The 20,762-nt window shown below is 33.6% G+C and overlaps 4 protein-coding genes across 5 annotated transcripts; 1 reads left to right on the forward strand and 3 right to left on the reverse strand.

Annotated features, from left to right (window-relative positions):
- Positions 1 to 45: 45 nt before the first annotated feature.
- On the reverse strand, positions 46 to 2,444 carry LOC107360094 (uncharacterized). The gene is made up of 2 exons (XM_015926717.3): positions 2,253 to 2,444; positions 46 to 1,610 (listed from the first exon to the last, which is right to left on the reverse strand). The coding sequence occupies exons 1-2, from the start codon at positions 2,275 to 2,277 to the stop codon at positions 982 to 984; spliced, it is 654 nt and encodes a 217-aa protein (XP_015782203.1). The 5' UTR covers positions 2,278 to 2,444; the 3' UTR covers positions 46 to 981.
- A 3,175-nt stretch (positions 2,445 to 5,619) lies between these two features.
- Fim (plastin-2 fimbrin) lies at positions 5,620 to 10,439 on the reverse strand. Of its 2 annotated transcripts, none has more exons than XM_015926577.3 (6): positions 10,357 to 10,439; positions 9,840 to 10,083; positions 7,181 to 8,380; positions 6,781 to 7,098; positions 6,354 to 6,497; positions 5,620 to 6,254 (listed from the first exon to the last, which is right to left on the reverse strand). In XM_015926577.3, exons 2-6 carry the CDS (start codon positions 9,909 to 9,911, stop codon positions 6,075 to 6,077), a joined length of 1,914 nt encoding a protein of 637 aa, XP_015782063.1. In that variant the 5' UTR covers positions 9,912 to 10,083; positions 10,357 to 10,439; the 3' UTR covers positions 5,620 to 6,074. The 2 variants fall into 2 exon arrangements, with proteins under 2 accessions (XP_015782063.1, XP_015782062.1); XM_015926576.3 differs by having other exon boundaries at positions 9,840 to 10,086.
- A 1,186-nt stretch (positions 10,440 to 11,625) lies between these two features.
- Positions 11,626 to 16,884, reverse strand: LOC107359647 (uncharacterized). Its single transcript, XM_015926173.3, has 3 exons — positions 12,884 to 16,884; positions 12,135 to 12,813; positions 11,626 to 12,050 (listed from the first exon to the last, which is right to left on the reverse strand). The coding sequence occupies exons 1-3, from the start codon at positions 16,786 to 16,788 to the stop codon at positions 11,874 to 11,876; spliced, it is 4,761 nt and encodes a 1,586-aa protein (XP_015781659.1). The 5' UTR covers positions 16,789 to 16,884; the 3' UTR covers positions 11,626 to 11,873.
- Positions 16,885 to 17,389: 505 nt separating this feature from the next.
- Positions 17,390 to 20,677, forward strand: LOC107359650 (protein-lysine N-methyltransferase SMYD4-like). The gene has a single exon (XM_015926175.3). The coding sequence runs from the start codon at positions 18,430 to 18,432 to the stop codon at positions 20,491 to 20,493; it is 2,064 nt and encodes a 687-aa protein (XP_015781661.1). The 5' UTR covers positions 17,390 to 18,429; the 3' UTR covers positions 20,494 to 20,677.
- Positions 20,678 to 20,762: the final 85 nt, after the last annotated feature.

Raw genomic sequence — 20,762 nt, forward strand, 5'->3', positions numbered from 1 at the left:
TGAGAAAAATGTAAGAAAAAAATGTTATTGAAAACTTGATTTGAATGCACAGCAAAGTATATTTTTTATGGCTCATGGAGAAAAGTGCATTTGCATAACATAACAATAACTATTATAAAAATAATGATTGAAAATAATAACAATAATGATAATGTAATAGCATTGAGATGGTTATTATGAGAACATCATTTGTACCTTTTTAACATCAGAAAAAAGGTATCTTGAGAGTGAAATAGCGAAAGAGTAGCCAGGTAATTCGTATAACACTTTCATTAGTATTGAATGATTGATGAAATCAGTTGAGCGTTAATATAATTTTTAACAGACTCAAGATGAGATGGAGAAAATGTAAGAATAGGAAAAGAAGAGGAAGATAGCGAGTGAGGATGGAAAGGAAGGGGAAAGTGAGTAAACTGAAATGAAATTAAGGTGGTTACAGGAAGGATTGGTCTGAATTTATGTAGCGAATTGAGCGAATGGTATTAAATGAAATAAAAAATGAAATGGATTGCAATATAACGACGACGATATTTTTGGGTCCATTTAAAATTAGGGTATACAGGCCACAAGAGAGGGAACAAAGTCTGGACCTAAATCAGGTTCACATTTACAGTAAGCTAAGTGCCCAAGAGATCAGCAAGAGGAGAAATAAGTAGCAAAAAGCAGATGAAGATGAAGATGATCAAGAGGGAGAAGTTAAAGAAAAAGAAAGTAAAGAAAAGAAAAGTCGGGCCAAAAATGTTTTTATAGGAACACTGAATGAGGTTAGGTGATGCGAATAGTGTTGTTGATGTTATTTTTTGCCGATGATGGTGTTACCTTCTTTACTTTATTTTTCTTTAACTGGTGATGATAAGGATGCCGTACCAAGAATCTTCAATTGTCAATCTATGATGATACTTGTATGAATGATACCGTTGTCACCAAGAGACCTATTTTCAATCAATCCACCTTTTTGATACCTTTTATTTTTATAACTTGTTAATACCAATCATTGTATAAATTGTAAACATGATAGGCTTGTTCAGATGCTGCTGCTGATGGTGCATCTTGCGATGTCAATGATGATGGTGATGAGTCGGCTGATGTTCCATTGTTAGATTCATCTTCTGATGCAAACATACCAGGCTGGGTGGCTTGAAGTGATTCCATTAATCTGTCGTTAGATGGTTCATAATAATGTTCAGAGTCTTCACAGGCAATTGAAGTCTCATTTTCAACACAAACTAGATGGGCTTGGTCGAAGAAAGCATTGTCTGAGCAAACAAATGAAAATCTTTGGTAAGATATTAAATTTGTTGTTGGTTCTCGAACTGGATAACAGAGATGGAACATTTGACAAGAACGAGAAACATCAGCATAATAACCATAACGCCTTTCGTAACATGAGAAACTTCCATTGGCTGTACTATTGGCATCATCTACAACACCATAACCAGGTAAATTTACGAAATCAAATTCCATTGTGTCATTGGCATCAGATCCTCCCAAAGGTTGACTTCCGAGGCCAACTTCTAATGGCTCTGCTGCTGTGGCTGATCCACCGACGGTACCATTAATAGGCACTAACCTTCCAGGCTCTCCACGAACAAGAACGATTAAACAGAAGACTGTATTCAACAGAAAAACAATGAATGAGATTGGAAATAAATTCAAATATTACGTTTCACATATAAAAAAGTAAATAGCAGTACGGAGTGAATTAATAAACATATATTATCAAAAATTAAAAGCTATAATTTGATTGTAGCAATAAAAAAAGTATAACGAGATTAAAGTTTCCATAAATACGACTAATAATCATAACTAAAGGTCAATAATCTCTCTGCTTACTGTTTTTAGCGGTTAAAATGTTAGCTTTTTTGAAACGTTTTTTTTGAGCGGACAGTTCAAATTATCTTGAGAAAAATCAAAAACATGATAAATTAAAGCTTCAATTAATCTATTAAATCATCTGCTAATCTTAAAAAATATTAATATCGATGAAAACCCTCAAACATGATGATATAATGAATTAGAAATTGCTAAAATGAATATTCTGCTGGAATAATCAAGCATTAATTGTCAATTATTAGACTGATGTGAAACACTAGCATAAACAATTGCTATCACTTAAAAGCATATAAACCTAGATCTTGAAGAAATGACAAGACATTGATAGATGAATCGATCGAAGCAATTAACGAGAACATCTGATGATAGAATGGCAAAGATGATTGATAGAGCTGTAAATGGGAAAAAGATTAATTTACCTGCGATAGCTTTTAATATATACATCCTTTATTGGCTTGTTGATGAGATTGAAAATTGTAAAGGTAAATCAACAAAATGTATGCAAATGAGGCAGAAATTGCACAAAAATATGTTTAATTTGTAAACACAAACACAAAGTTGAGTTATGAACGAAGCACGAGTTAAAATGATTCTCTTGAAAGGCAAAAGCCAGAATGAGCTGATTATTGGCTTTAAAAGATGCCTTTATATCAGCTCTACTTTCCTAATCATCATCATCATCATCATCATCACTTACACTTGATCGTCACTTTCTCTCCACCTTCAACCAACTTTAACTGTTTACCTTACAATTGAGGCAAAGAAGGTGGGCTAATCGCGCAAACAATTTACAACACTTACTTTTTGTTAACGCTAGCAAAAGTTGACCTGAAGCAGGTTGTCCAATTTAATTGGGTCAAAACTTAGCTAATTTCAGTTTCCCTCTCTTTTAATACTCTCACCGTCTTCGTCACCATCTTCACCATCATAACAACAATCATCATTGAGCTCATCCTTGCACCACTAAACTGAATCAAGCGATAGCTAAATTTCACCTTAACGCCAGTTGATTCTTAATCGGTCAAGTCTATGGTTAATGAAAATCATTTTTACCTCACCCACATACATTACTCCCACTTTTACTGTCCAGTTATCATCAATTATTTACTCTTCTTGGTTTACTGCTTTACTGACCTAAGGTCAATGTGCTTCTATCTATTATACTGATCACAATTATTATTGTTATTATTATAAACATTATTATTTTGTTGGAAATTTTTCTTCAAAAAGCCAATTCTAATTAAAGATTTTACCTCTCTAAATATACACATAAATATGATTGACATAATGAATGTTAACAGGTTTTTAGATTGCCCTGGTTTGCAAATCATTTCACCAAATCATAGTTACTCTTGTTTATTGCTTGCTTGGTGTTTGTTGTTGTTGTTGAAAGAAGAGGATAGATTGTGAGAAATATTATTAGTAAAAAGGGAAAGGAGGAGATGAACAAGAATTATAATGATAATAATGATGATCAGAAACTTCTATGAAAACTGTTGATTGTTATAAGACTAACTGTGATCACTCAAGCTACCGGCCTTTTTTTAACAACAAAACCAACTCAATTGAAGCGTAGTAATCAAGTGAACAAGTTCAACACATTATTGTCATTTTTTTGTCTTGTGTTTTTGTCTCTTGTTTACACTTGACAGGATTATTCATTTACATCATCATCATCATCATCATTAACAACACCAATATCATCAGGATGATCATCCAAATTCATTGTTTCATCATAATCAATTCAATGTTTATATTCAGCTTCTTACCATCAATAACAATGTGAAACCTTTTCAACATCAAAACAATATCTTTCATCTCTATTAATTGGACAACCAATTGATATACATTTTAATTGTAATTTACCCTTTTCAATGTCACTATTTAATTGGCTTCTCAGAAAATTGAATTGAAAAAAACAAAGGTCATGAAACATCCAAAAAAGCGACCATTTCAGATCTTGACTTCATTATTTTTTACATTTGGTTTGATGCTTCTTTTTATTTCTCATTTTTTACTCTGCTTTTGATTATCATGTTATTCTAGTTCCTTGGTTTAATTGTGTTTACTTGATTCACAGTTAATAGTCATCATAATAGATGGAAATAAGGAAATTGATCTACGCTATTGATAATTTAATCAAATTTTGTAATTTATCGAGTAAACAATCAATACGGAAGCTTATTTAATGATTTTTTCACTTATAATTAATATTTCGTTAACTTAATGTTACTGGTTGGGCTTTTGATTGTAAATCATACTTTATATTTATTTTATCCGTCAATAAGGCTTTGTTTTGATCACTGATTATAATCAATTATTATTTCATCTATCTATACACAATCAAGTCAAAACAACTAATGTTAGTGTGAAAATTATTACCAAATTGAAAGGATTCATAAGCAAAATTTTCACACAGCCTGAATATCATGATTGAACTACATTGTACAAGTCCGAAAAATAGTCACAACTTAACCAGAATTCAGTTTACTGTGAAATACACGTTTGAACAGGGGGAATGCAGAATCTGTATTTTGTAGCATCGTGTTTGGGGGAAAACTTTCTGGTTATTCAGGTTGATGGTTTATTGTTAGATTAAGAGTATATGTGAAACTGTCTTTCAAGTAGAGTAAAGTAAAAACTGTACAAAATTGTATGGTTTCAACTTTGAACTCAATTTTGTCAATGAATGTCCATCGGAAGCCTTTTAATTAAACAAATGAAATCAATTTTACGAAGCTACAGTCAACAAAAGTTTAACTCTCAACTCGAACGAAAATTTTCTACCTGTTCTCAATGAAAGTGCTTTTTTCGTTTCAATGTTTCGTTTGAATCTTACCAAAGTGACGCAAACTAAAGATTTCAACCTTTTCCGTTTCGCATTCTGACGATGGTTTTTGACGACCAATTTGAGTCTTTTCGATGTCAATTGATTGTATCCTAATCAGTCAAACTACAATTAGTCATTTTTAAAAATGGTAGCAATGGAAAGGGTTCTAATATATGTGAAAGGATTAAAATTATTTTATTAGTTGAACTTATTTTGGTTGGATGATTAATGGATGCAAAAACTTTGACTCTCTAGTTAAGAGTTGCGACCTGAGGAACTTTTAGGGGCATAAGAACTGGAACCGTTTGTGTGATTAAAAAAATTTCTTTGAGCGAAGGTTTTTGATAAAATTACATTCAAAGTTCAAACTTCAATGAAATTTTATTAAGTTTTAAAATCAGATTTTATTCAATTTTTAGCTGTCTCATTGAAGATGTTTTTTTTCACTAAAAATTTAGTCTGGATGTGGATACAATTTATTGTATTCAGTGGAAATAAATTTTTCATGATCGCAGCAGCCTCTAATTTTTTAATTGAATTCTAAGGCTATTTCAATTGATACGAGATAGGGAGACTAATACTCAAACTAGATACGAATGGACAATTTTAGGTACTCAAATGTATTTTCTTGATAAATAAAGGAAATTTTGAGATAGTTTTCACTCAGTTTTAAGAATTTCGATTATTCGTTTTTACACATTTCCAATATGGGAAAAGTAAAGTTCATAAAATTTCATCCAAATTGAATGATGTTATTTTAAAGTTGTACAAATAATGCTGAACACAATGTAATAGTAGATACAAGTTATCGTTTAAGATATCACAATGTGTTATTTAACACTGCCGTATCTAGATTTTAGAAGTATTTCTGGCTAAGAAATTCTGAACTAACAATTGTAAGAAATGAAAATAGTATATGGAAATGGTAATCAACTCAATGAATTTAAACAGACTAATTAAATTAAAAACGTTGAAATTTTTTATTGTGATCAATACATGCACAGCATCAAAGCTGCTCCCCTCATATTACATGATAATCAATATCAAAGGAATGATTAGTTTATGGAAATTAATAGAGAAAAGGCGAATTCCTCGATTAAATTTGGACAAGGGAATTAAACAAGAAAACGCAATTTCTTTTAAAGTTGATTTATAATGATTGTCTCTTTCTCTCTTTTTTTCACTCTTTTATAGTTTTTTGGTCCAATCTAGAAAAAAAATAATAGATCAGTAATAAAAAAATCGGAAAAACTGAATTTCATCTTCAAGCAGATAGGAATCATTTCTCAATTTCATCTCAAAATGTTGATAATGTAAAAATAAAAATAATGTATAGTTTGATTTCCATTTCCAGCTAGTTGGTCATTTTTTTGTTTAATACTGTATATCCATGGATAGCTTATACAAATATTTACTCCGCTGGACTGGCCTTACTTCCCATATTTGGAATGTAATCTCTGGCCATAAGGCACGCAAAAACAGTCATAACCATTTTAGGTTTAAGTTCTGAAATGTCTTCTGGTAAAGCATAGATTCTGGCCCCAATCTTACGAGCCATTGAAATGGCATATTTAGCATTGGCGAGTTTCTCCTGTTGAAATGAAAGATGTTAAAAACGTTAATTATTTGTAAATGAGATAAAATTGTTTTGAAATATGATCGATTGTATGATTGTAAAATCAAAGCTTACCTCAGCAGAAGAACCTGTAAGAACTTGACTATAATTAATTGATCCTGGCTTAATGGCATCAATGAGATCAATCACCGGCATTGCAGTTGATATACTAGAGTCTTGGAAGTTTCTGATTACACTAGTTTTACCAGCTTCTTTCAGCTGCAAAGTAAGATAAAGGAATAATTAGTAATGAAATTTTATTTTTCTCATAACTATTAGTTCGAGTAAAAATTGATGTCCTTTCTATCAGGCAATGACTTAATTGTAATAGTTCAAAGTGAGTAGAATCAATGGTTGAATGAATGAAATCAAGAGTCTCTTGGTTATTCATTGTCGTGTCTCATACTTTGATATTTGTTTTTTTCATTGTCAATTGGATTGAGATTCAAATTCAAAAAACGGACATCAATTTTCACTTAACAGATAAGCAATATTAACAAACCTTATTGTTTGCCCAGTCAACAATTTCTTTCTCAACTATGGCCCTTCCTTCGCTGTTAGCATCACCACTTGAGGCCAATTGTGTTAAAATACTTAAAGTATAAGCCCTCATTAATTGCCAAATCAAGGCTAAAGTTAAAGTGGGATTTCCTTCAACAATATCTTGTCCAGCGATACCAACGAGCGAAAACCTCAATTGTTTACCGAGTTCGACAGCATAATTACAGTTTTCCAATTTTTCCATGAAACCTCGAAGATTGCTGAAACTCTTGTGTACTCGTTTCCAGTTGACAACTCCAGGCTTGATGATGTCAAATAACTGAATAATGTAGAAAAAATGAGTTATTTTCATTCTCAATCTAAAATCTAAGAAAATCTAAGAAAATTAAAAATTAACCAACCTGGAATATAATAAGACCATCAGCTAAATCACTGTAAAGCCAGTTGACGAATGGAGAAACACCCATACTATTGATCCAATTTCGGTAGGTTTTCTCTTCTCTACTTTCTTCAATATCAACCAATTCTAAAGGCTCGTCAGGTTTATCAAGACATGGATGGGTATTGAAAAGATTGGCAACGAAGGCAACATTCAACTTGTAAACACCTTCAACAACATCATTTGGAGTTAAGAAACTTCGACATCCCAATTTGTCAGCTTGTTTAAGCATAATTTCAGCTCGATCAACTTGGTTAGGTTCCATTAAAGCTTCCATGGAGACTGGTATACCTCGAGGTGCAATTTGTTTGATTAAATGAGTATACACAACTGAGTCTTTAATGTCTCCGGTAAAGTTGTTGATTCTTCGGTCAACTCCTGCCTTTTCCAAATGATAATTGACCCATCGAATGAGAATATTTTCAGGAGAAAGTTTATTAAGGTCTGACAGTTCTTCATCTGGTCTTAACAATCTAACTAAACCAGGACATTGTTCAAGAGTGATTTGATTAAAAAGACCAATACGAATAATTTGCCATAATAAACCAAGAACAAGATGTTGCTTTCCTTGGCTCAAATCGTGTGCATCAATATTAATAATATTACAACCAATTGATTGAGCTGAGTTAAGGGCCAGAGTTAAATTTTCATGTTTTGTATAAACGGTCAAGTTTTTCTTGTTAATTGCTCTTTCATCAATTGTCTCTGGACATGAATGGTTAATGATTTTACACAGAAGAGTACCATCTTTTACTTTCTCGTATAATTCCCTTCCTTCAGGGTCAATGGGTAAAACATGTTTAAGATCAGGATCATTTTTTAAATTAGTGTTAATCCAATCAGAGAAGGCCACTTGTTCCTCTTGACGAACTGAATGAGTTGTTCCAGCGGAACTTGCAGCTGACATTCCACCGATGGTTTCCAAATTTTCAGGCTTGGTAACAGCTTTCTTGAATGTGTTGGCAACATCTTTTGATTTCAAGTCATAACATAATTGTTGGAACTCTTCAAAAGACAATTTTCCTTCCTTTTGTATCTTCTTTTGCTTCTCTAATTCACTAATCATTTGACGGACTTCCCATTGTGGTATTTTAAATCCAACAATATCCAGAGCTGCTTTCAATTCTCGCATGTCGATAGAACCATTTCCATCTTGATCGATCTGTAAAAATAGAGGTTAAATAATATTCATTAATAAAATGTTCAAAGTAAATAAAAAGTAATCACGAATAGATGAGCTAATATTAAAACTGTATGTAATACAATGGCTAATTTACTTAAACCCAAGCTAAATGCGGATTTTGTTTCATTATAGTCTAGGTTTGATTCGTGTCATCTATGCATTAACTCAATGCTTAAAATATTTCATCAATTGTTTCAGAACAGGTTAAAGGGTTGAATTTTCACCAACAATCGATAAAATTGAAGGGAAAAGATTTCTAAATGGTAAATAATGAAATGAATCAATGAAGAGGTAAAACATGAGACAGTTGTTTTTTCATCGATAATCAATTTATTGCTGATACTATACTTCACCACTTGAAAAAAAATTCTGATTTCATGATTGCTCACTGTATGGTTTCCGTTGTTTATCAACGAGTTAAATTAGATTAATAGTGAGTAATAAGTGTTTCCAGCATTCAATGAAATCAAGTTAGTTACAATCGTGAGTTACAATCGTTATCAATTGTTACCCTCTATGTAATGTTGAAAACATTTCACTGTTTTATCACACAAAATCATGATTCATTTACATTATTTACAGCTTTTTTCACTTGGAACTTTTTTTCCCCTCAATTCTATTGTTACTGAAGGATTAATTTTATTATATCAACAAAAATAGATTACTAACAGTTAAACGCAAATAAACTTTTTAATCATATTTTTATGGAAAATTATCGAGCATATGTTTATATTTACTTTACTTTTTCCTGTTAGCTTCACTCTATTAAAGGCAATGGCAATATACAATCAAACCATCTTTCCCGATTTCAACATTAATGATAACTTTTCCAATATTGGAGTTTGATTCGCGCGATAATCATATTTAAATACTAAAATGAAAGATAAAACTGCATAGGACCGGAAAATTTGTTAAATAATACCTGAAATTAAAATACTATTTTCAATAGGCGTTTCAACAAAATATACTGTCTACAAAAGCTTCTCGTAACGTTTTTTAATTCATAGCAGGATGCGTTGATCCGGTTTGAAGATGTAGCCTTTTCCGTTGAAATAACAATTTTACACGATTTGAAATACTTTCATATCAACCTTTCCATGGATAAACAACCTGATTTATATGGATAATTAGAGTTGGAAATTGATTAGAAGCAATAAAGTCACTATAATTACACATGGACGAAAGAGTGGCTGAGGATTTATTGATTAGATTAACAAGATGAAATTTAATCTGACTAGAAGCTGTCAACTTAATCCTATGCTCAACGACAGTTCAACAAAAATTATAGTAAAATGAGTAAAGAAGGGAAAATATTGAAATGAAAGTGGCTGTTATAAGAGTATACTTGGTTTTTGTTTTATGTGTTGATCACCATAGACTTGAGGACTTTTGAGAAACCTGATTAGAAAGAAGGTAAAAAACTTCATTTATATCTTACCGTTTGAAATTTTTCACACAGCTCTTCCCTCTGTTCATCAGTTATTAGTAAGCTTTTGCGGAAACTGGCCATTGTTAAATTAGGATGATTGGTTAATAATGAAAATCAATTACAACAAATATATATATGTATAAGTACACAAATTATCACTTGTCACTTGTAATGACAGAAGAGTGGATTTGACTGGCTAAAGATGAAAAATCAAAGCAATAACAGCGGCTCCAATGGTAAAAAAGTCAATCAACTGCTGATGTTGAGTGTAAAATAAAAAGTGTAAACAAAAATTAGAATCGAAAGTATAATAAAATAAATCAAAGGAAAAACAAAATTAAGATAAAAAAAGATGAACCAGTGAATTGTAAACAATCACAAACAGTTAAGCAGCAAGAGAGACTCAATGAGTGAAGAAGGGAAATTAGATGACGAGGGAAGTTTGAATTCAAGAGTATTTCGAGTAAAATAGGAAAAGAAGGACAAAAATTCATTGATTTGCATCTGAATCAATTTTATTACTTACCCAAAATAATGAAATCAATTAAAAATGAACTATGAAACCGATGAAACTAATGTAATTAAATAAGCTTTAGTCTGTTATGTGCTGGCAAAGATGAACCGGTGTGACAAGCTTCAGACTATTTAAATAACTCTCTCACTCTCTCACTCTCTCGCTTTTATCTTTTTTATCATCATCTCATCATCTTCATCATTTTCATCATCATCAACAACATCATGATTCCCTCTCACAATCAACTAACCACTCCTATGTAGGCAGGCATAGATATGAAAGTTTTTCCGTCCTTGTTTGGTTTATTGAATGGCCATTTTTGGAGACAACAGTTAATTGAAAATAACAGTCTCTAATGAATTATCATTAACAATGAATTTGCTCATAAATATCGACACATTTGTTCAACTATTGCCACTAAATATTGTCATTATCTTCATAATGCAGCTTGATTGTCCATTGTTGGTATTAATGGGTGATTTTTAGTGAGAGTCAATAAAAAATGAGGCGGTATTTTTGTTTTACATTACAATAACATTAATCTAGACAAGTTCAATAAATTTTAGTTTATAGCTGTAACAGAACTTTATCAGATCAATAATTTGAAAAATACCCTTTTGGTTCAGGATCTTCATAGAGGGATTGTCTATGGAGAAGATGTAAACATTTATAACTTTATTTCATTTTTGTAAGCTTGACCAGATAGCTAACCACTGATTTGACACAGTTTTGTGAATTGACATTATTGGACCTTGAATTGAATTGCATGGATTTCAGTAACCAACCAATTGATATTAAAGAATGGACAGCGAGACTGATATGATTACAGAAAATTAAGTCAACATTATAACGCTCAATCATCAATTTCCTGGATTCAAAGTCAAATCACAGCTTCAAGTACTGATGAGTATCGATTAGTGTGAATAAGAAAACCTGGAATCCCACAAAAAATCATGGGTATGGCTATTATAAAGGTAAAATGGACTGAATGGGACTATTTCTTTAATCATGATATCATGAATTATCTTTTCCATTTCGGAGCACTACGAAATTACTCCGAATAATTATTTTTTTTAAAAAAAAGTACAGTGATTATACACTTATTTTTACAAAAAGATCAGCGCCAGCTTCTATACTACCAAAGCAGACTGTCTACCGTTGGTAGTATAGTTGATGGCGCTTATTAATTTGTAAAAATAAGTGTATAATCACTGTACGTTAATAAGAAAATTTTTAACCACTTTTAAATATATAAAGAACGGAATGATTATACTATTAAAGTCCGGTGAAGCAAGGTTTTATTTTTCATGATGACAAAAAGAAAAGAAAAAGAAAGAGCAAGAGAAAAGGAGAGATAAAGATAAAGAATAGAAAAGGAAGAGGAGAAAGAGGGAAATAGAGATAGAGATAATAGGTCTAGTTAATATTAGAAGCTCACTAAACCTAATATATTTTCAATTGGATGCTGGATTCTGAAGGGTTTGATGTGTTTGTGTTGGTGAGGTTGATGTTAGATTCAATTCATCTGACTATGAAGGCTTATCATTTTGCTCTTGATTATTATTAGTTTTCTTTTCCGTTTCTTTTAGAATTTCCTTCTCGAGTTCATCTTTTTCACTTTTGCTTAAAATAACGCCTTTTGCGAAAATAGCTTCAGCTTCAGTCATATCAACCATGCGAATTTTAGATATAGCCTTGACAATAGCCTAAAGGTAAGAAAAGAAAAGAAATTAGATTCTTTGTTGGGAAAAAAAATAATTTTGTAATCAAATGACAAAATAAAAAATTACCTCGGGAACCCAAACTTCGAATAAATAGGCAACTATATCGAAGGTTACATCTGATGTAAAATTGTTTTTAAACAATTGCGAACAATAGTCATATATTTCTTCTTGTTGGTCTTCATCGTCAAATGGTCCGAACCATGGAACAGCTTTGAGCTGGTTTTTGTCATCTTCCGATCCAGATTTAAATTTTTGATGTCTGTCACTATGAATAGTCTCTTTGTAAACACCTAACAAATGATTTTCGACTTTACCCTCTTTAATGCTCAATAATAATTTAGCATTTTGTGTTCTTCTACGCTCTTTAAGTTGAGCAATTGTCTCAGATGAAGGAAAATCTAAATAATCATCATTAGGATCCGAATCAATTCCACTGCTGCCAAATTGACAGTAATTGGGATCCTTATCATTTGTTTCCATGTCATCTTCATGGTTATCATAATTATCATTTCTATCATCATTGACACTTTCTTCCTCCAATGAACGAGTGGAATGGCCGTCCAAGGTTCCTAACAGCTTTGCAGCACCAACTTCATCTCCAAGACATCGTTTTCTGGAGTAATCTTCAGCTTTTTGTACAGCTCTAACTATAGAGTCCCCAGTTATACTTTTTCCTTCAGATAAATATTTTTTATTTCTTTCAGCATCATTGAAAGAATAAACTTTATCAATTGTCACGGTCAAACTGAAATTGAAAATTAAGAAATCATAGTTAATCATAAATGAAATTAAGTTTTAAAGAAAGAATTAAATACCTTTTTCTATTAGAAGGATTATCGATCATCTGTAAGGTTACATTTTCGCCCGTATCGTCAATACTCAAAACAAGAGCAGGCCAATGAACATCTGACCATGCAGTCCAAACAATTTCATTGGGTTCAAATCCAAACTTCTTTTTAACATTATTATCTTCGCTATCTGGTTCGTCTTCAACATCAGAATGCATGGCTTGATCTGTTGCGTTTTTCGAGGTAAGCGCGCTAAACATTCGAGACTGCACAGGATCAGGAAGAGTTTCAGCTTCAGATTCAACATCAACCTCCATCTCATCATGATCATCTTCTTCTGGTAAAATATCTGAATCATATAAATGATCTTTTTTAGAAGAAATTCTTTCCATCAATGATGGCGGTGTCCTAACATAAGTTTTTTGGGTTTGTTTATTGATTTCATTTTGCCATAGCATTTTAATCACTGTACACTGATCTTTATGATGAAGAATTAAATTGTTAATACGTGAAGTTCTGTAGCCACATTTGTTTTGACAGGTATAATTTCCATCGTTTCCATGAGGTGAAAGCGTAAGTCTACCTGATTGATGTCTAATATGGAAACTACATTCATTATTGGTAAAATCAAAGTATTCACTTGGGCCTCTAGATTCAGATAATCCTGAAATCAATTTTGATTTGTCATTTTCATTCTTATCAGAAATAGAATCGAAGTGGATCACCTCTGTGCCAGGTTCACTGACTTTTTTGATGATTTTGTTTGGTTGGTCTGGTATGTTGAAGTCACTAGATTCTTGATTTTTCAATGATGAGCGTGATTTAGACAGTGAAGAAACTTTAGCTGGAGGGGTGCTTTTAACAGGAGAGGTTGGTTTCACTGGAGGTAACTTTCTTTTTCTCAAACTTCGCGTTTTAGGCGTATCTAATACAGGTTCGATAATTGTCACAGTTTTGGGTGTTTTGCGTTCTGGTGATTTAACCGGACTGGAAGGTGGTGGAATAGCATCTACATCTCCAGAAGAAAAGTCTGAGCCTGTGTCAACGGCTTCACGACTTTTAACCGGGGATGTAACTTTCATGATTGAGGGGCGTTCTGGGGATTTAGCTGGACTTGTGTGCGGAGGAACAGCATCAGCTTCGCCGGAATCTGAGATACTTGATTCTATACCAGTGTCAATCAAATCAACATTTTTCGTAGGTGAGTCAAGTTTAGCAGATGGAGTGACTTTTGTTGGAGAAATAGGTTTAATAGGAGAGCTTGGTGTCGATGGCGGTAACTTTCGTTTTCTCAAGCTACGGGTTGTAGGTTGTTCAGAATCAGATGTTTCATTGTTGGGCGTTGACAAAGTATCTTGGGATTGCTGTGTGATGGTTTCTGGCGATTTAACAGGACTTGATGGTGGCGGGACCATATCAACATCTCCAGAATCTGATGGGACAAAATCTAAGTCAGTATTACTTGATTCTTTGCTTTTAGAAGGTGAGCCTATTTTAACCGGTGAAGTAGGTTTGGCAGATGCATTGCGTTCAGGAGATTTTACAGGACTTGCTGGTGATGGAATTTTATCTATATCGCCCAAATCTGAAGGGTCCGCATCTAACACAATTTCCTTCGGTTCTTTAGTTTTTGTTGGAGAATCATTTCTAATTGGGGAAGTCACTTTAATTGGAGAACTGCGTTCTGGTGATTTAATGGGAGTTGCTGGTGTGGGGTTTGAGTCAGCGTCTCCAGAATCTGCGAGAGCAAAGTCTGAAACAACATCGTTTGATTCTTTGTTTTTAATAGGTGAGCCTACTTTAACCGGTGAAGTGACTTTTGTAGGAGAGGTTACTTTAGTGGGTGAAGATGGCTTAACTGGTGAAGTAACTTTTACAGGGGAAGTAACTATTCGGCCCAGTTGAGGTACTGATGTGACTTTAATTATTGATGATACTCCAGATAATGTAGATGAATTTGAGTCCGTCTTTTCACTAGTTTTCGCGGAATCTTTATTGACCGTTGATGATCTAGTGAATATACCCTTAGATGCATTAGTCGGACTAAGAGAATTTTTATTAGAACTAGTTTCAATTGTAGGCTCAGTAACTGTTTTAGGTGAACGAAGGGTTGGAACGTTAGTTACAGTGACTGGAGAAGTGACAGTAAGAGATGTCGGTGGTTTAACTGTATATTTTGTTGAAGTAGATGATATAGATTGATCAGCGTTAGATTTAGCGGGTAAATTAATCTTCGACTCATCTGACCCTTTGGAAGCATCATCTCCAGAACTTAGAGTCACCTCAGGTAACTTGTCATTACGTTTGGTGGAGATATTTGTAGTTTCTGGGTTTAACCAGACAATGTTATTTCTCTTACTGTAGGTGCGACGGGATGCTGCAAGTTGACTTGGGCCTGAGACTCCTTCAGTCAAAATTGACGCATCAACATCAGATGATGATGACTTGGTTAATGTGGTGAAATCAGAAGAAGACGAGTGAATAGCATCGGGTTGGACTGGTATGATTGGTGAAGAGGAAGTAGTAAATGAAGATGATGGAGTGATTGAAACGCTAACATTTGACCTTGTTCTGGTAGTGATGGTTCGTTTTCTCGATGCACTGCTCTGAATAGCTAAGCTAGGAGAAGTAACGATATTTTTAGAAGGAAGAAGAAGAGTTTCACCCATTGTTGCCGGTGCAGTTGGCGTTGTTATTGGTACAGTTCGGGGTTTTGAATGACGAGTAGGTCTAGAGCGAGATGACACGGTAGTGAGCTGGTTCTTGATTGGTGCAGTACTTGCTGAGACAACATTAGTTACTGGAGTTAATTCAATACCAGAGGAAGTAGATGATAAAGTATATGCGAGTGTTTGTCCGGGGATGCCTTGAAATGATTGATCAGATTCAGTAGTGGTGATAACTGTACCAGCATTACCTGATCCATCTGCAACAATTTGAAGCGAACCATCTTCGCCGGTTGTAGCGGCTTGACATGCAACTAAGCCTTCACTTGTTTGTAAAAATATCGTCTGCCCAGAGGCAGATCCAGCATTAATGACATCAGCCAAATTTATTTCTTTGGGTAATCCTCCGTCTTCACCAGTGGTCATAATGACATAATTACTATCACAGGCAGTAACCATGGCATTTGCTACAAGCGAATCTAATGTAGTTGAATTTGCATCTTGAACTTGGATAACTGAAGAACCATAATTCATATTATCACCATTATCCAATTGACTGGCTTCTTTATCTTCACTATTATTTTCATCAACATGTACCGTGCTAACTTCTTCCGTTGTTTTACTGTCATCTATAGCAATTGCGTCAACTTCTATAGATAAAGTTGCACCTACATCGGATTCCTTTTGATTGGTTTCAGCTGTTTCGGCTTGTTCAATTGTCTTGGAATCTGAAATAGACACATCGTTTTCTTGAATAGAGATGGCTTCGGTTTGTAACGTTTCCAATGAAGATGCATCGAAAGATTGAACTATTTGAGTAGAGTGTTCAGTGGTAGAATCACCTTCAGTCACTGAAACAATTATTTGTTCATCAGAACTAGATGTTGACTGCAAAGGAATGTTAATGGTTCCTCCCGAAGTATCAATAGTTTCCACTGTACCAGCAAGTTCAACTGTTGCCGGTGTAGATGCAGACGATGTAGTTGCAATAACAGTTGCAGTTTCATCAGTTACAAGAGTTGCTATGGCCCCTTCAGTTTCATCAGGCTCAGAAACAACAACCACGGAAGAACCATCAGCGTCCTGAGGAAGGGCAAGTGTATAAACTTGTCCACCTTCATCTTCCATTTGAACTATGTTGGCATTAAGAGCTTCTGGTGGTAAACAAACGGTCTCACCATCTTCACCTTGAAGAAAAACCAGAACCTCTCCGGTGTTAGGATCTTGAGCTTGTTGTATGATAACATGCCTTTCACCATAATCCATTTTCTGGCCACAATTTGCAAAAACAGGTTACACTCTTTGCTACAAAACCAATTGTAATTTTGATTACCTCACGTTAATTTATACCTCGCTTATTTTAAAAATTGAGAGATAGACAAACAAAGACATTTTTTTAATTGAAATTGCATTCCGGTAACGCCATCTTCTGATCAACCCTTTGTATTAACACCACTAAAATATAAGAAAAAAAAGGTGAGGTATGTCCGTACCTGTTTGGTTAAAGGTTGATTACAAGTTCACAATAATGATTGGAAACAAACAATCGCAGGATTTGGGGTAAATAAGACTCAAAGAAAAACTCAATCTGAGATTTTAAAATTAAATTTTTAATCAACATTCACGAGATGAAACAAGCATTGGGCAAAAGAAACAAAGGGAGGAAAAAAGAGTGCGCATTAATAGACCTGAATCAATGCTTTTCCTATAGAGACCAGTTGGTTACTTTCCTAGTAATGCTGAGCCTTTTCACAGCAGCTCAGTAACCATTGGTTACATTTATATGGCGCCTAAGTTACTCATTTGAGTGGCGCCTTTGTTATTTCCCTTTATAACCACTAGCCTTAGTTATTCTGGTTACTGTTAGTTATTTTTTAAAATAAAAAGTAACACTTAAAATCTTCTGATGCTTTTGATAAATGCAACCTTTTTTGTCTTACAGATCCATAAAATGGGATACTATACTTTCGGTGATTGCTTTCGCAGATCTTTTGGTTTCCTGGTTGACTGGATCATGCGTAAGGATTTCATGGAAGCCTCATGTTTAAGGCTGAATTATGGCAAATTGTTCAAATTAATCTGAATATTAACACTACTTCATTACCTTTCATTAGACATCAAATTTAGACTAGAATCAAGGTTGACTCCAGGTTTACCCGAACTTATCATCGGGTTAACTTATTTTTGGTTGATTCAAAATTTTGCTCAACAATATTTGAAACTATAATTAATCGATTTGAAGTACATGTGTGTTGCTAATTTGATTAGATTAACAATTTGTAAGCTAGAATTTAAAGATTTTTTTGTTAATTAGAAGCTCTTTGGGATGGGAAATCTAAATAAACAATCATTGGCAAATAACATTGAATGTTGTTTTTGGCTAGTGTTAAACATTGTAAAATCTTTTGCTGATTAGCTAAATTTCAATTGTTTAATTTGACAAAATGATACATTGATGCAAATTTATTAATCATTATCTATTTGTAATTGGCATTTTCACCAGGCTAATATTTAGAGAGATATAAAAAGTAAACATAATTCTCTGCTGACTGCTGGTCCCGTCCGAGAGAGATATTTTTACTTCCACTTGAATCTAATAACTGTAAACACTTGTTATAAATCAACAATTTGATTTAATGTATTGTAAGTTAATTGGTTGTAATATCGATTCCTGTATTAATTGTTATTTAAAGTAACCTATTTAATTGTGTGAAACAGTTTAAATTATCCTTTCAATTTGTGACAATCATTTCTAAACCTTTATAAATGTAATTTTCATCTCTACTGCGGATTATTTGTCTTTTGTGATTAATCAGGCAAACCATAAATTCTTATTTCTTTGAATCATCAATTGGTGCTTTTTCCTTCAAGATTACCGGTTAATTTGGGTTCTCTGGTTGTTTAAAGATGACTAAAAACAAGTCACTTTGGAATAAAATATTTGCTATAAAGGAATCTTTAGAAAGTCAAATAAAAAATGAAAATTCACCCAACAGTGTTCAATTGCTTGCTGAATGGTATACATTTTCAACATGGATTTACACGATCTACCGTAAATCCTTTGCCACTCGTGATGACCGTAAAGCATTTGAAGCAAAATTCGCTGATTGCTCAACAAACGCAGAGCGAGTTAATTGTCTAATGGCCTGTCAACCTATCCAGGCAAAGTTCTTGAAATATGCTAATAAGTTGTGGTCTCAAACAGATGTCCCGGCAAAGGAACCTTTACACGCAGTTCGTAAATATTATAAAAATAAAGTGAAAGATCAAAAGGATGGATGGAAAAACACATTTTACGATATGCCGGACCCATTTGAGGATATGGAACGTTTAATGGACGAATCGGACAATTTGGTTGAGGTTCACGTAAAAAGTGTTCCAATGTTTGAGGGTTATGTTGAAAATCCATCACTCAAAGGTGTTTCCAGTTCAGTTAGTTTGGGTAATCACGAGATTAAGAGACGACAATTGCTGGCCAATTCCGATATACCAATTGGTAAAGTGATTGCCCGTGAAGGTGCTCTTTGTGGCTGGCTCTCTCCAATTATGTACTCTATGTATTGCTACCGATGTCTTTTAATGTTAGACAATCAACGCATTACTTGTCAAGGATGTAAAACAGTCAATTATTGTTCCCTGGAATGCTACAAATTGGCTAAGAAGGAGTTCCATGGTAAAGAATGTGATTATATGGAAATGCTGAAACACATTTCAATTTGCCATTTCACCATTCGATTGCTACTTGTGTTGGAGCCACATAGAGTAGCTGCTGTTTCAGCGGATCGATTCAAAGATGATTTTCCCCTAAATTTCAATCTTAATGAAAATGGCGACTCTTTTGGCAATTTCCTTAATTTAGAGTCAGGAACTTCGGGTGTTTCTCAAGCAGACCTGTTAACTTTCTCGTGCACTTCATTGTTTACCAGCCACTTGCTTCGAGAAATGTCTTTCTTTGATAGAAATCTCCCTGAAAAACCGCTTGTCTGCTCATTAATTTCAATGATGATCCTCATTTCGCGTAATATTTTCACTCTTTATGATCACAAATTTCGGTTATTACAAGTACCAGATAGTCCTGATGCTTTGGTCGAGGGAAAGACCAAAGAGATTGGTTACGGACTGTTTTATAAGACTTCTCTATTCAACCATTCTTGCCGACCTAATGCTCATGCCGTCTTTTTTGGCTCATCCATTTTAGTTGTAGCCACAAAACCGATTCCTGCTAAAACGGAGATCACAATCTCTTATGGTGCCTCTTATCCAGATATGAAACTGAAAGATCGCCAAGAGAAGCTTAGAAACAGCTTCTATTTCAATTGTTTGTGTGAGCAATGTGAAGCAGAATTGAATGAACAATCAAAGGCTGTCGTTTGTGATGAATGTGCTTTGACTTCAGCTGGTGATTCAACAAGCAATATCGAGGAATGTATTAAATGTCAAGATCTGAAAAAAATAAAAAAGGTGAATGACAAAATACGATCAAATGGATTATCGTTTTATAACAAGGGACGCAAACTATTAGCTGCAGAGGATTACTTGAAGGCAGCTCAATATTTATCCAAAGCAGTTAAATACTTGACTGAATCTAATGATCCATGGCATACTTACAATGCTCGCGATGATCTGGTTGTTTGTTACCGATCATTGGAGTACAATGACCAAGCTTTCGCCAATGCCGTTGAAAATTTGAAACTCCGAGCCCGATTGTATGACAGTGATTCCGTTCCATATCTCAACTCATTGTTGGTTACTTTACAGTTGGCCCATGATTGTCAAAAGGTTGATGTCAAAGAGATTGAAAAAATTATCAAACAATTTTATCGATTGTTCAAAAATATTTGTGCGAGACAAACGCGAATCTTTGACTACTCAAACCAACATTTTCTTGAATTTTTGACGCATAAAAGTGAATATATTGAATCGATGAATGAACTGATTAATAATCAAAGGAGTGAACTGGCTTCGCAATAAGTAATCAAATAATTAAATAACTTTATTTCTTGGTATTTTTCATTTCTAAATTGTTGGTCTACTTTAAAATAAAAAAATCTGGAATTATTATTCTTGTAAAAAATTTGAGCCGATTCTGATTCTTTATCTGATTGAAAATGTTAATCTTAGACTTTCATTACAATAAACTCTTCATATTTTCAAATTCATTTTTGTTTAATTTCCATGTAATTAGCATCAGTGCATGAACACTTGATGAGATTGTCTAGGAATTTTTATTCATGAAAACT

Source organism: Tetranychus urticae, chromosome 2, assembly GCF_039701765.1.
Source record: "Tetranychus urticae isolate SD_2017Ah chromosome 2, NJAU_TeUrti_SD_1.0, whole genome shotgun sequence".
Classification (NCBI taxonomy): domain Eukaryota; kingdom Metazoa; phylum Arthropoda; class Arachnida; order Trombidiformes; family Tetranychidae; genus Tetranychus; species Tetranychus urticae.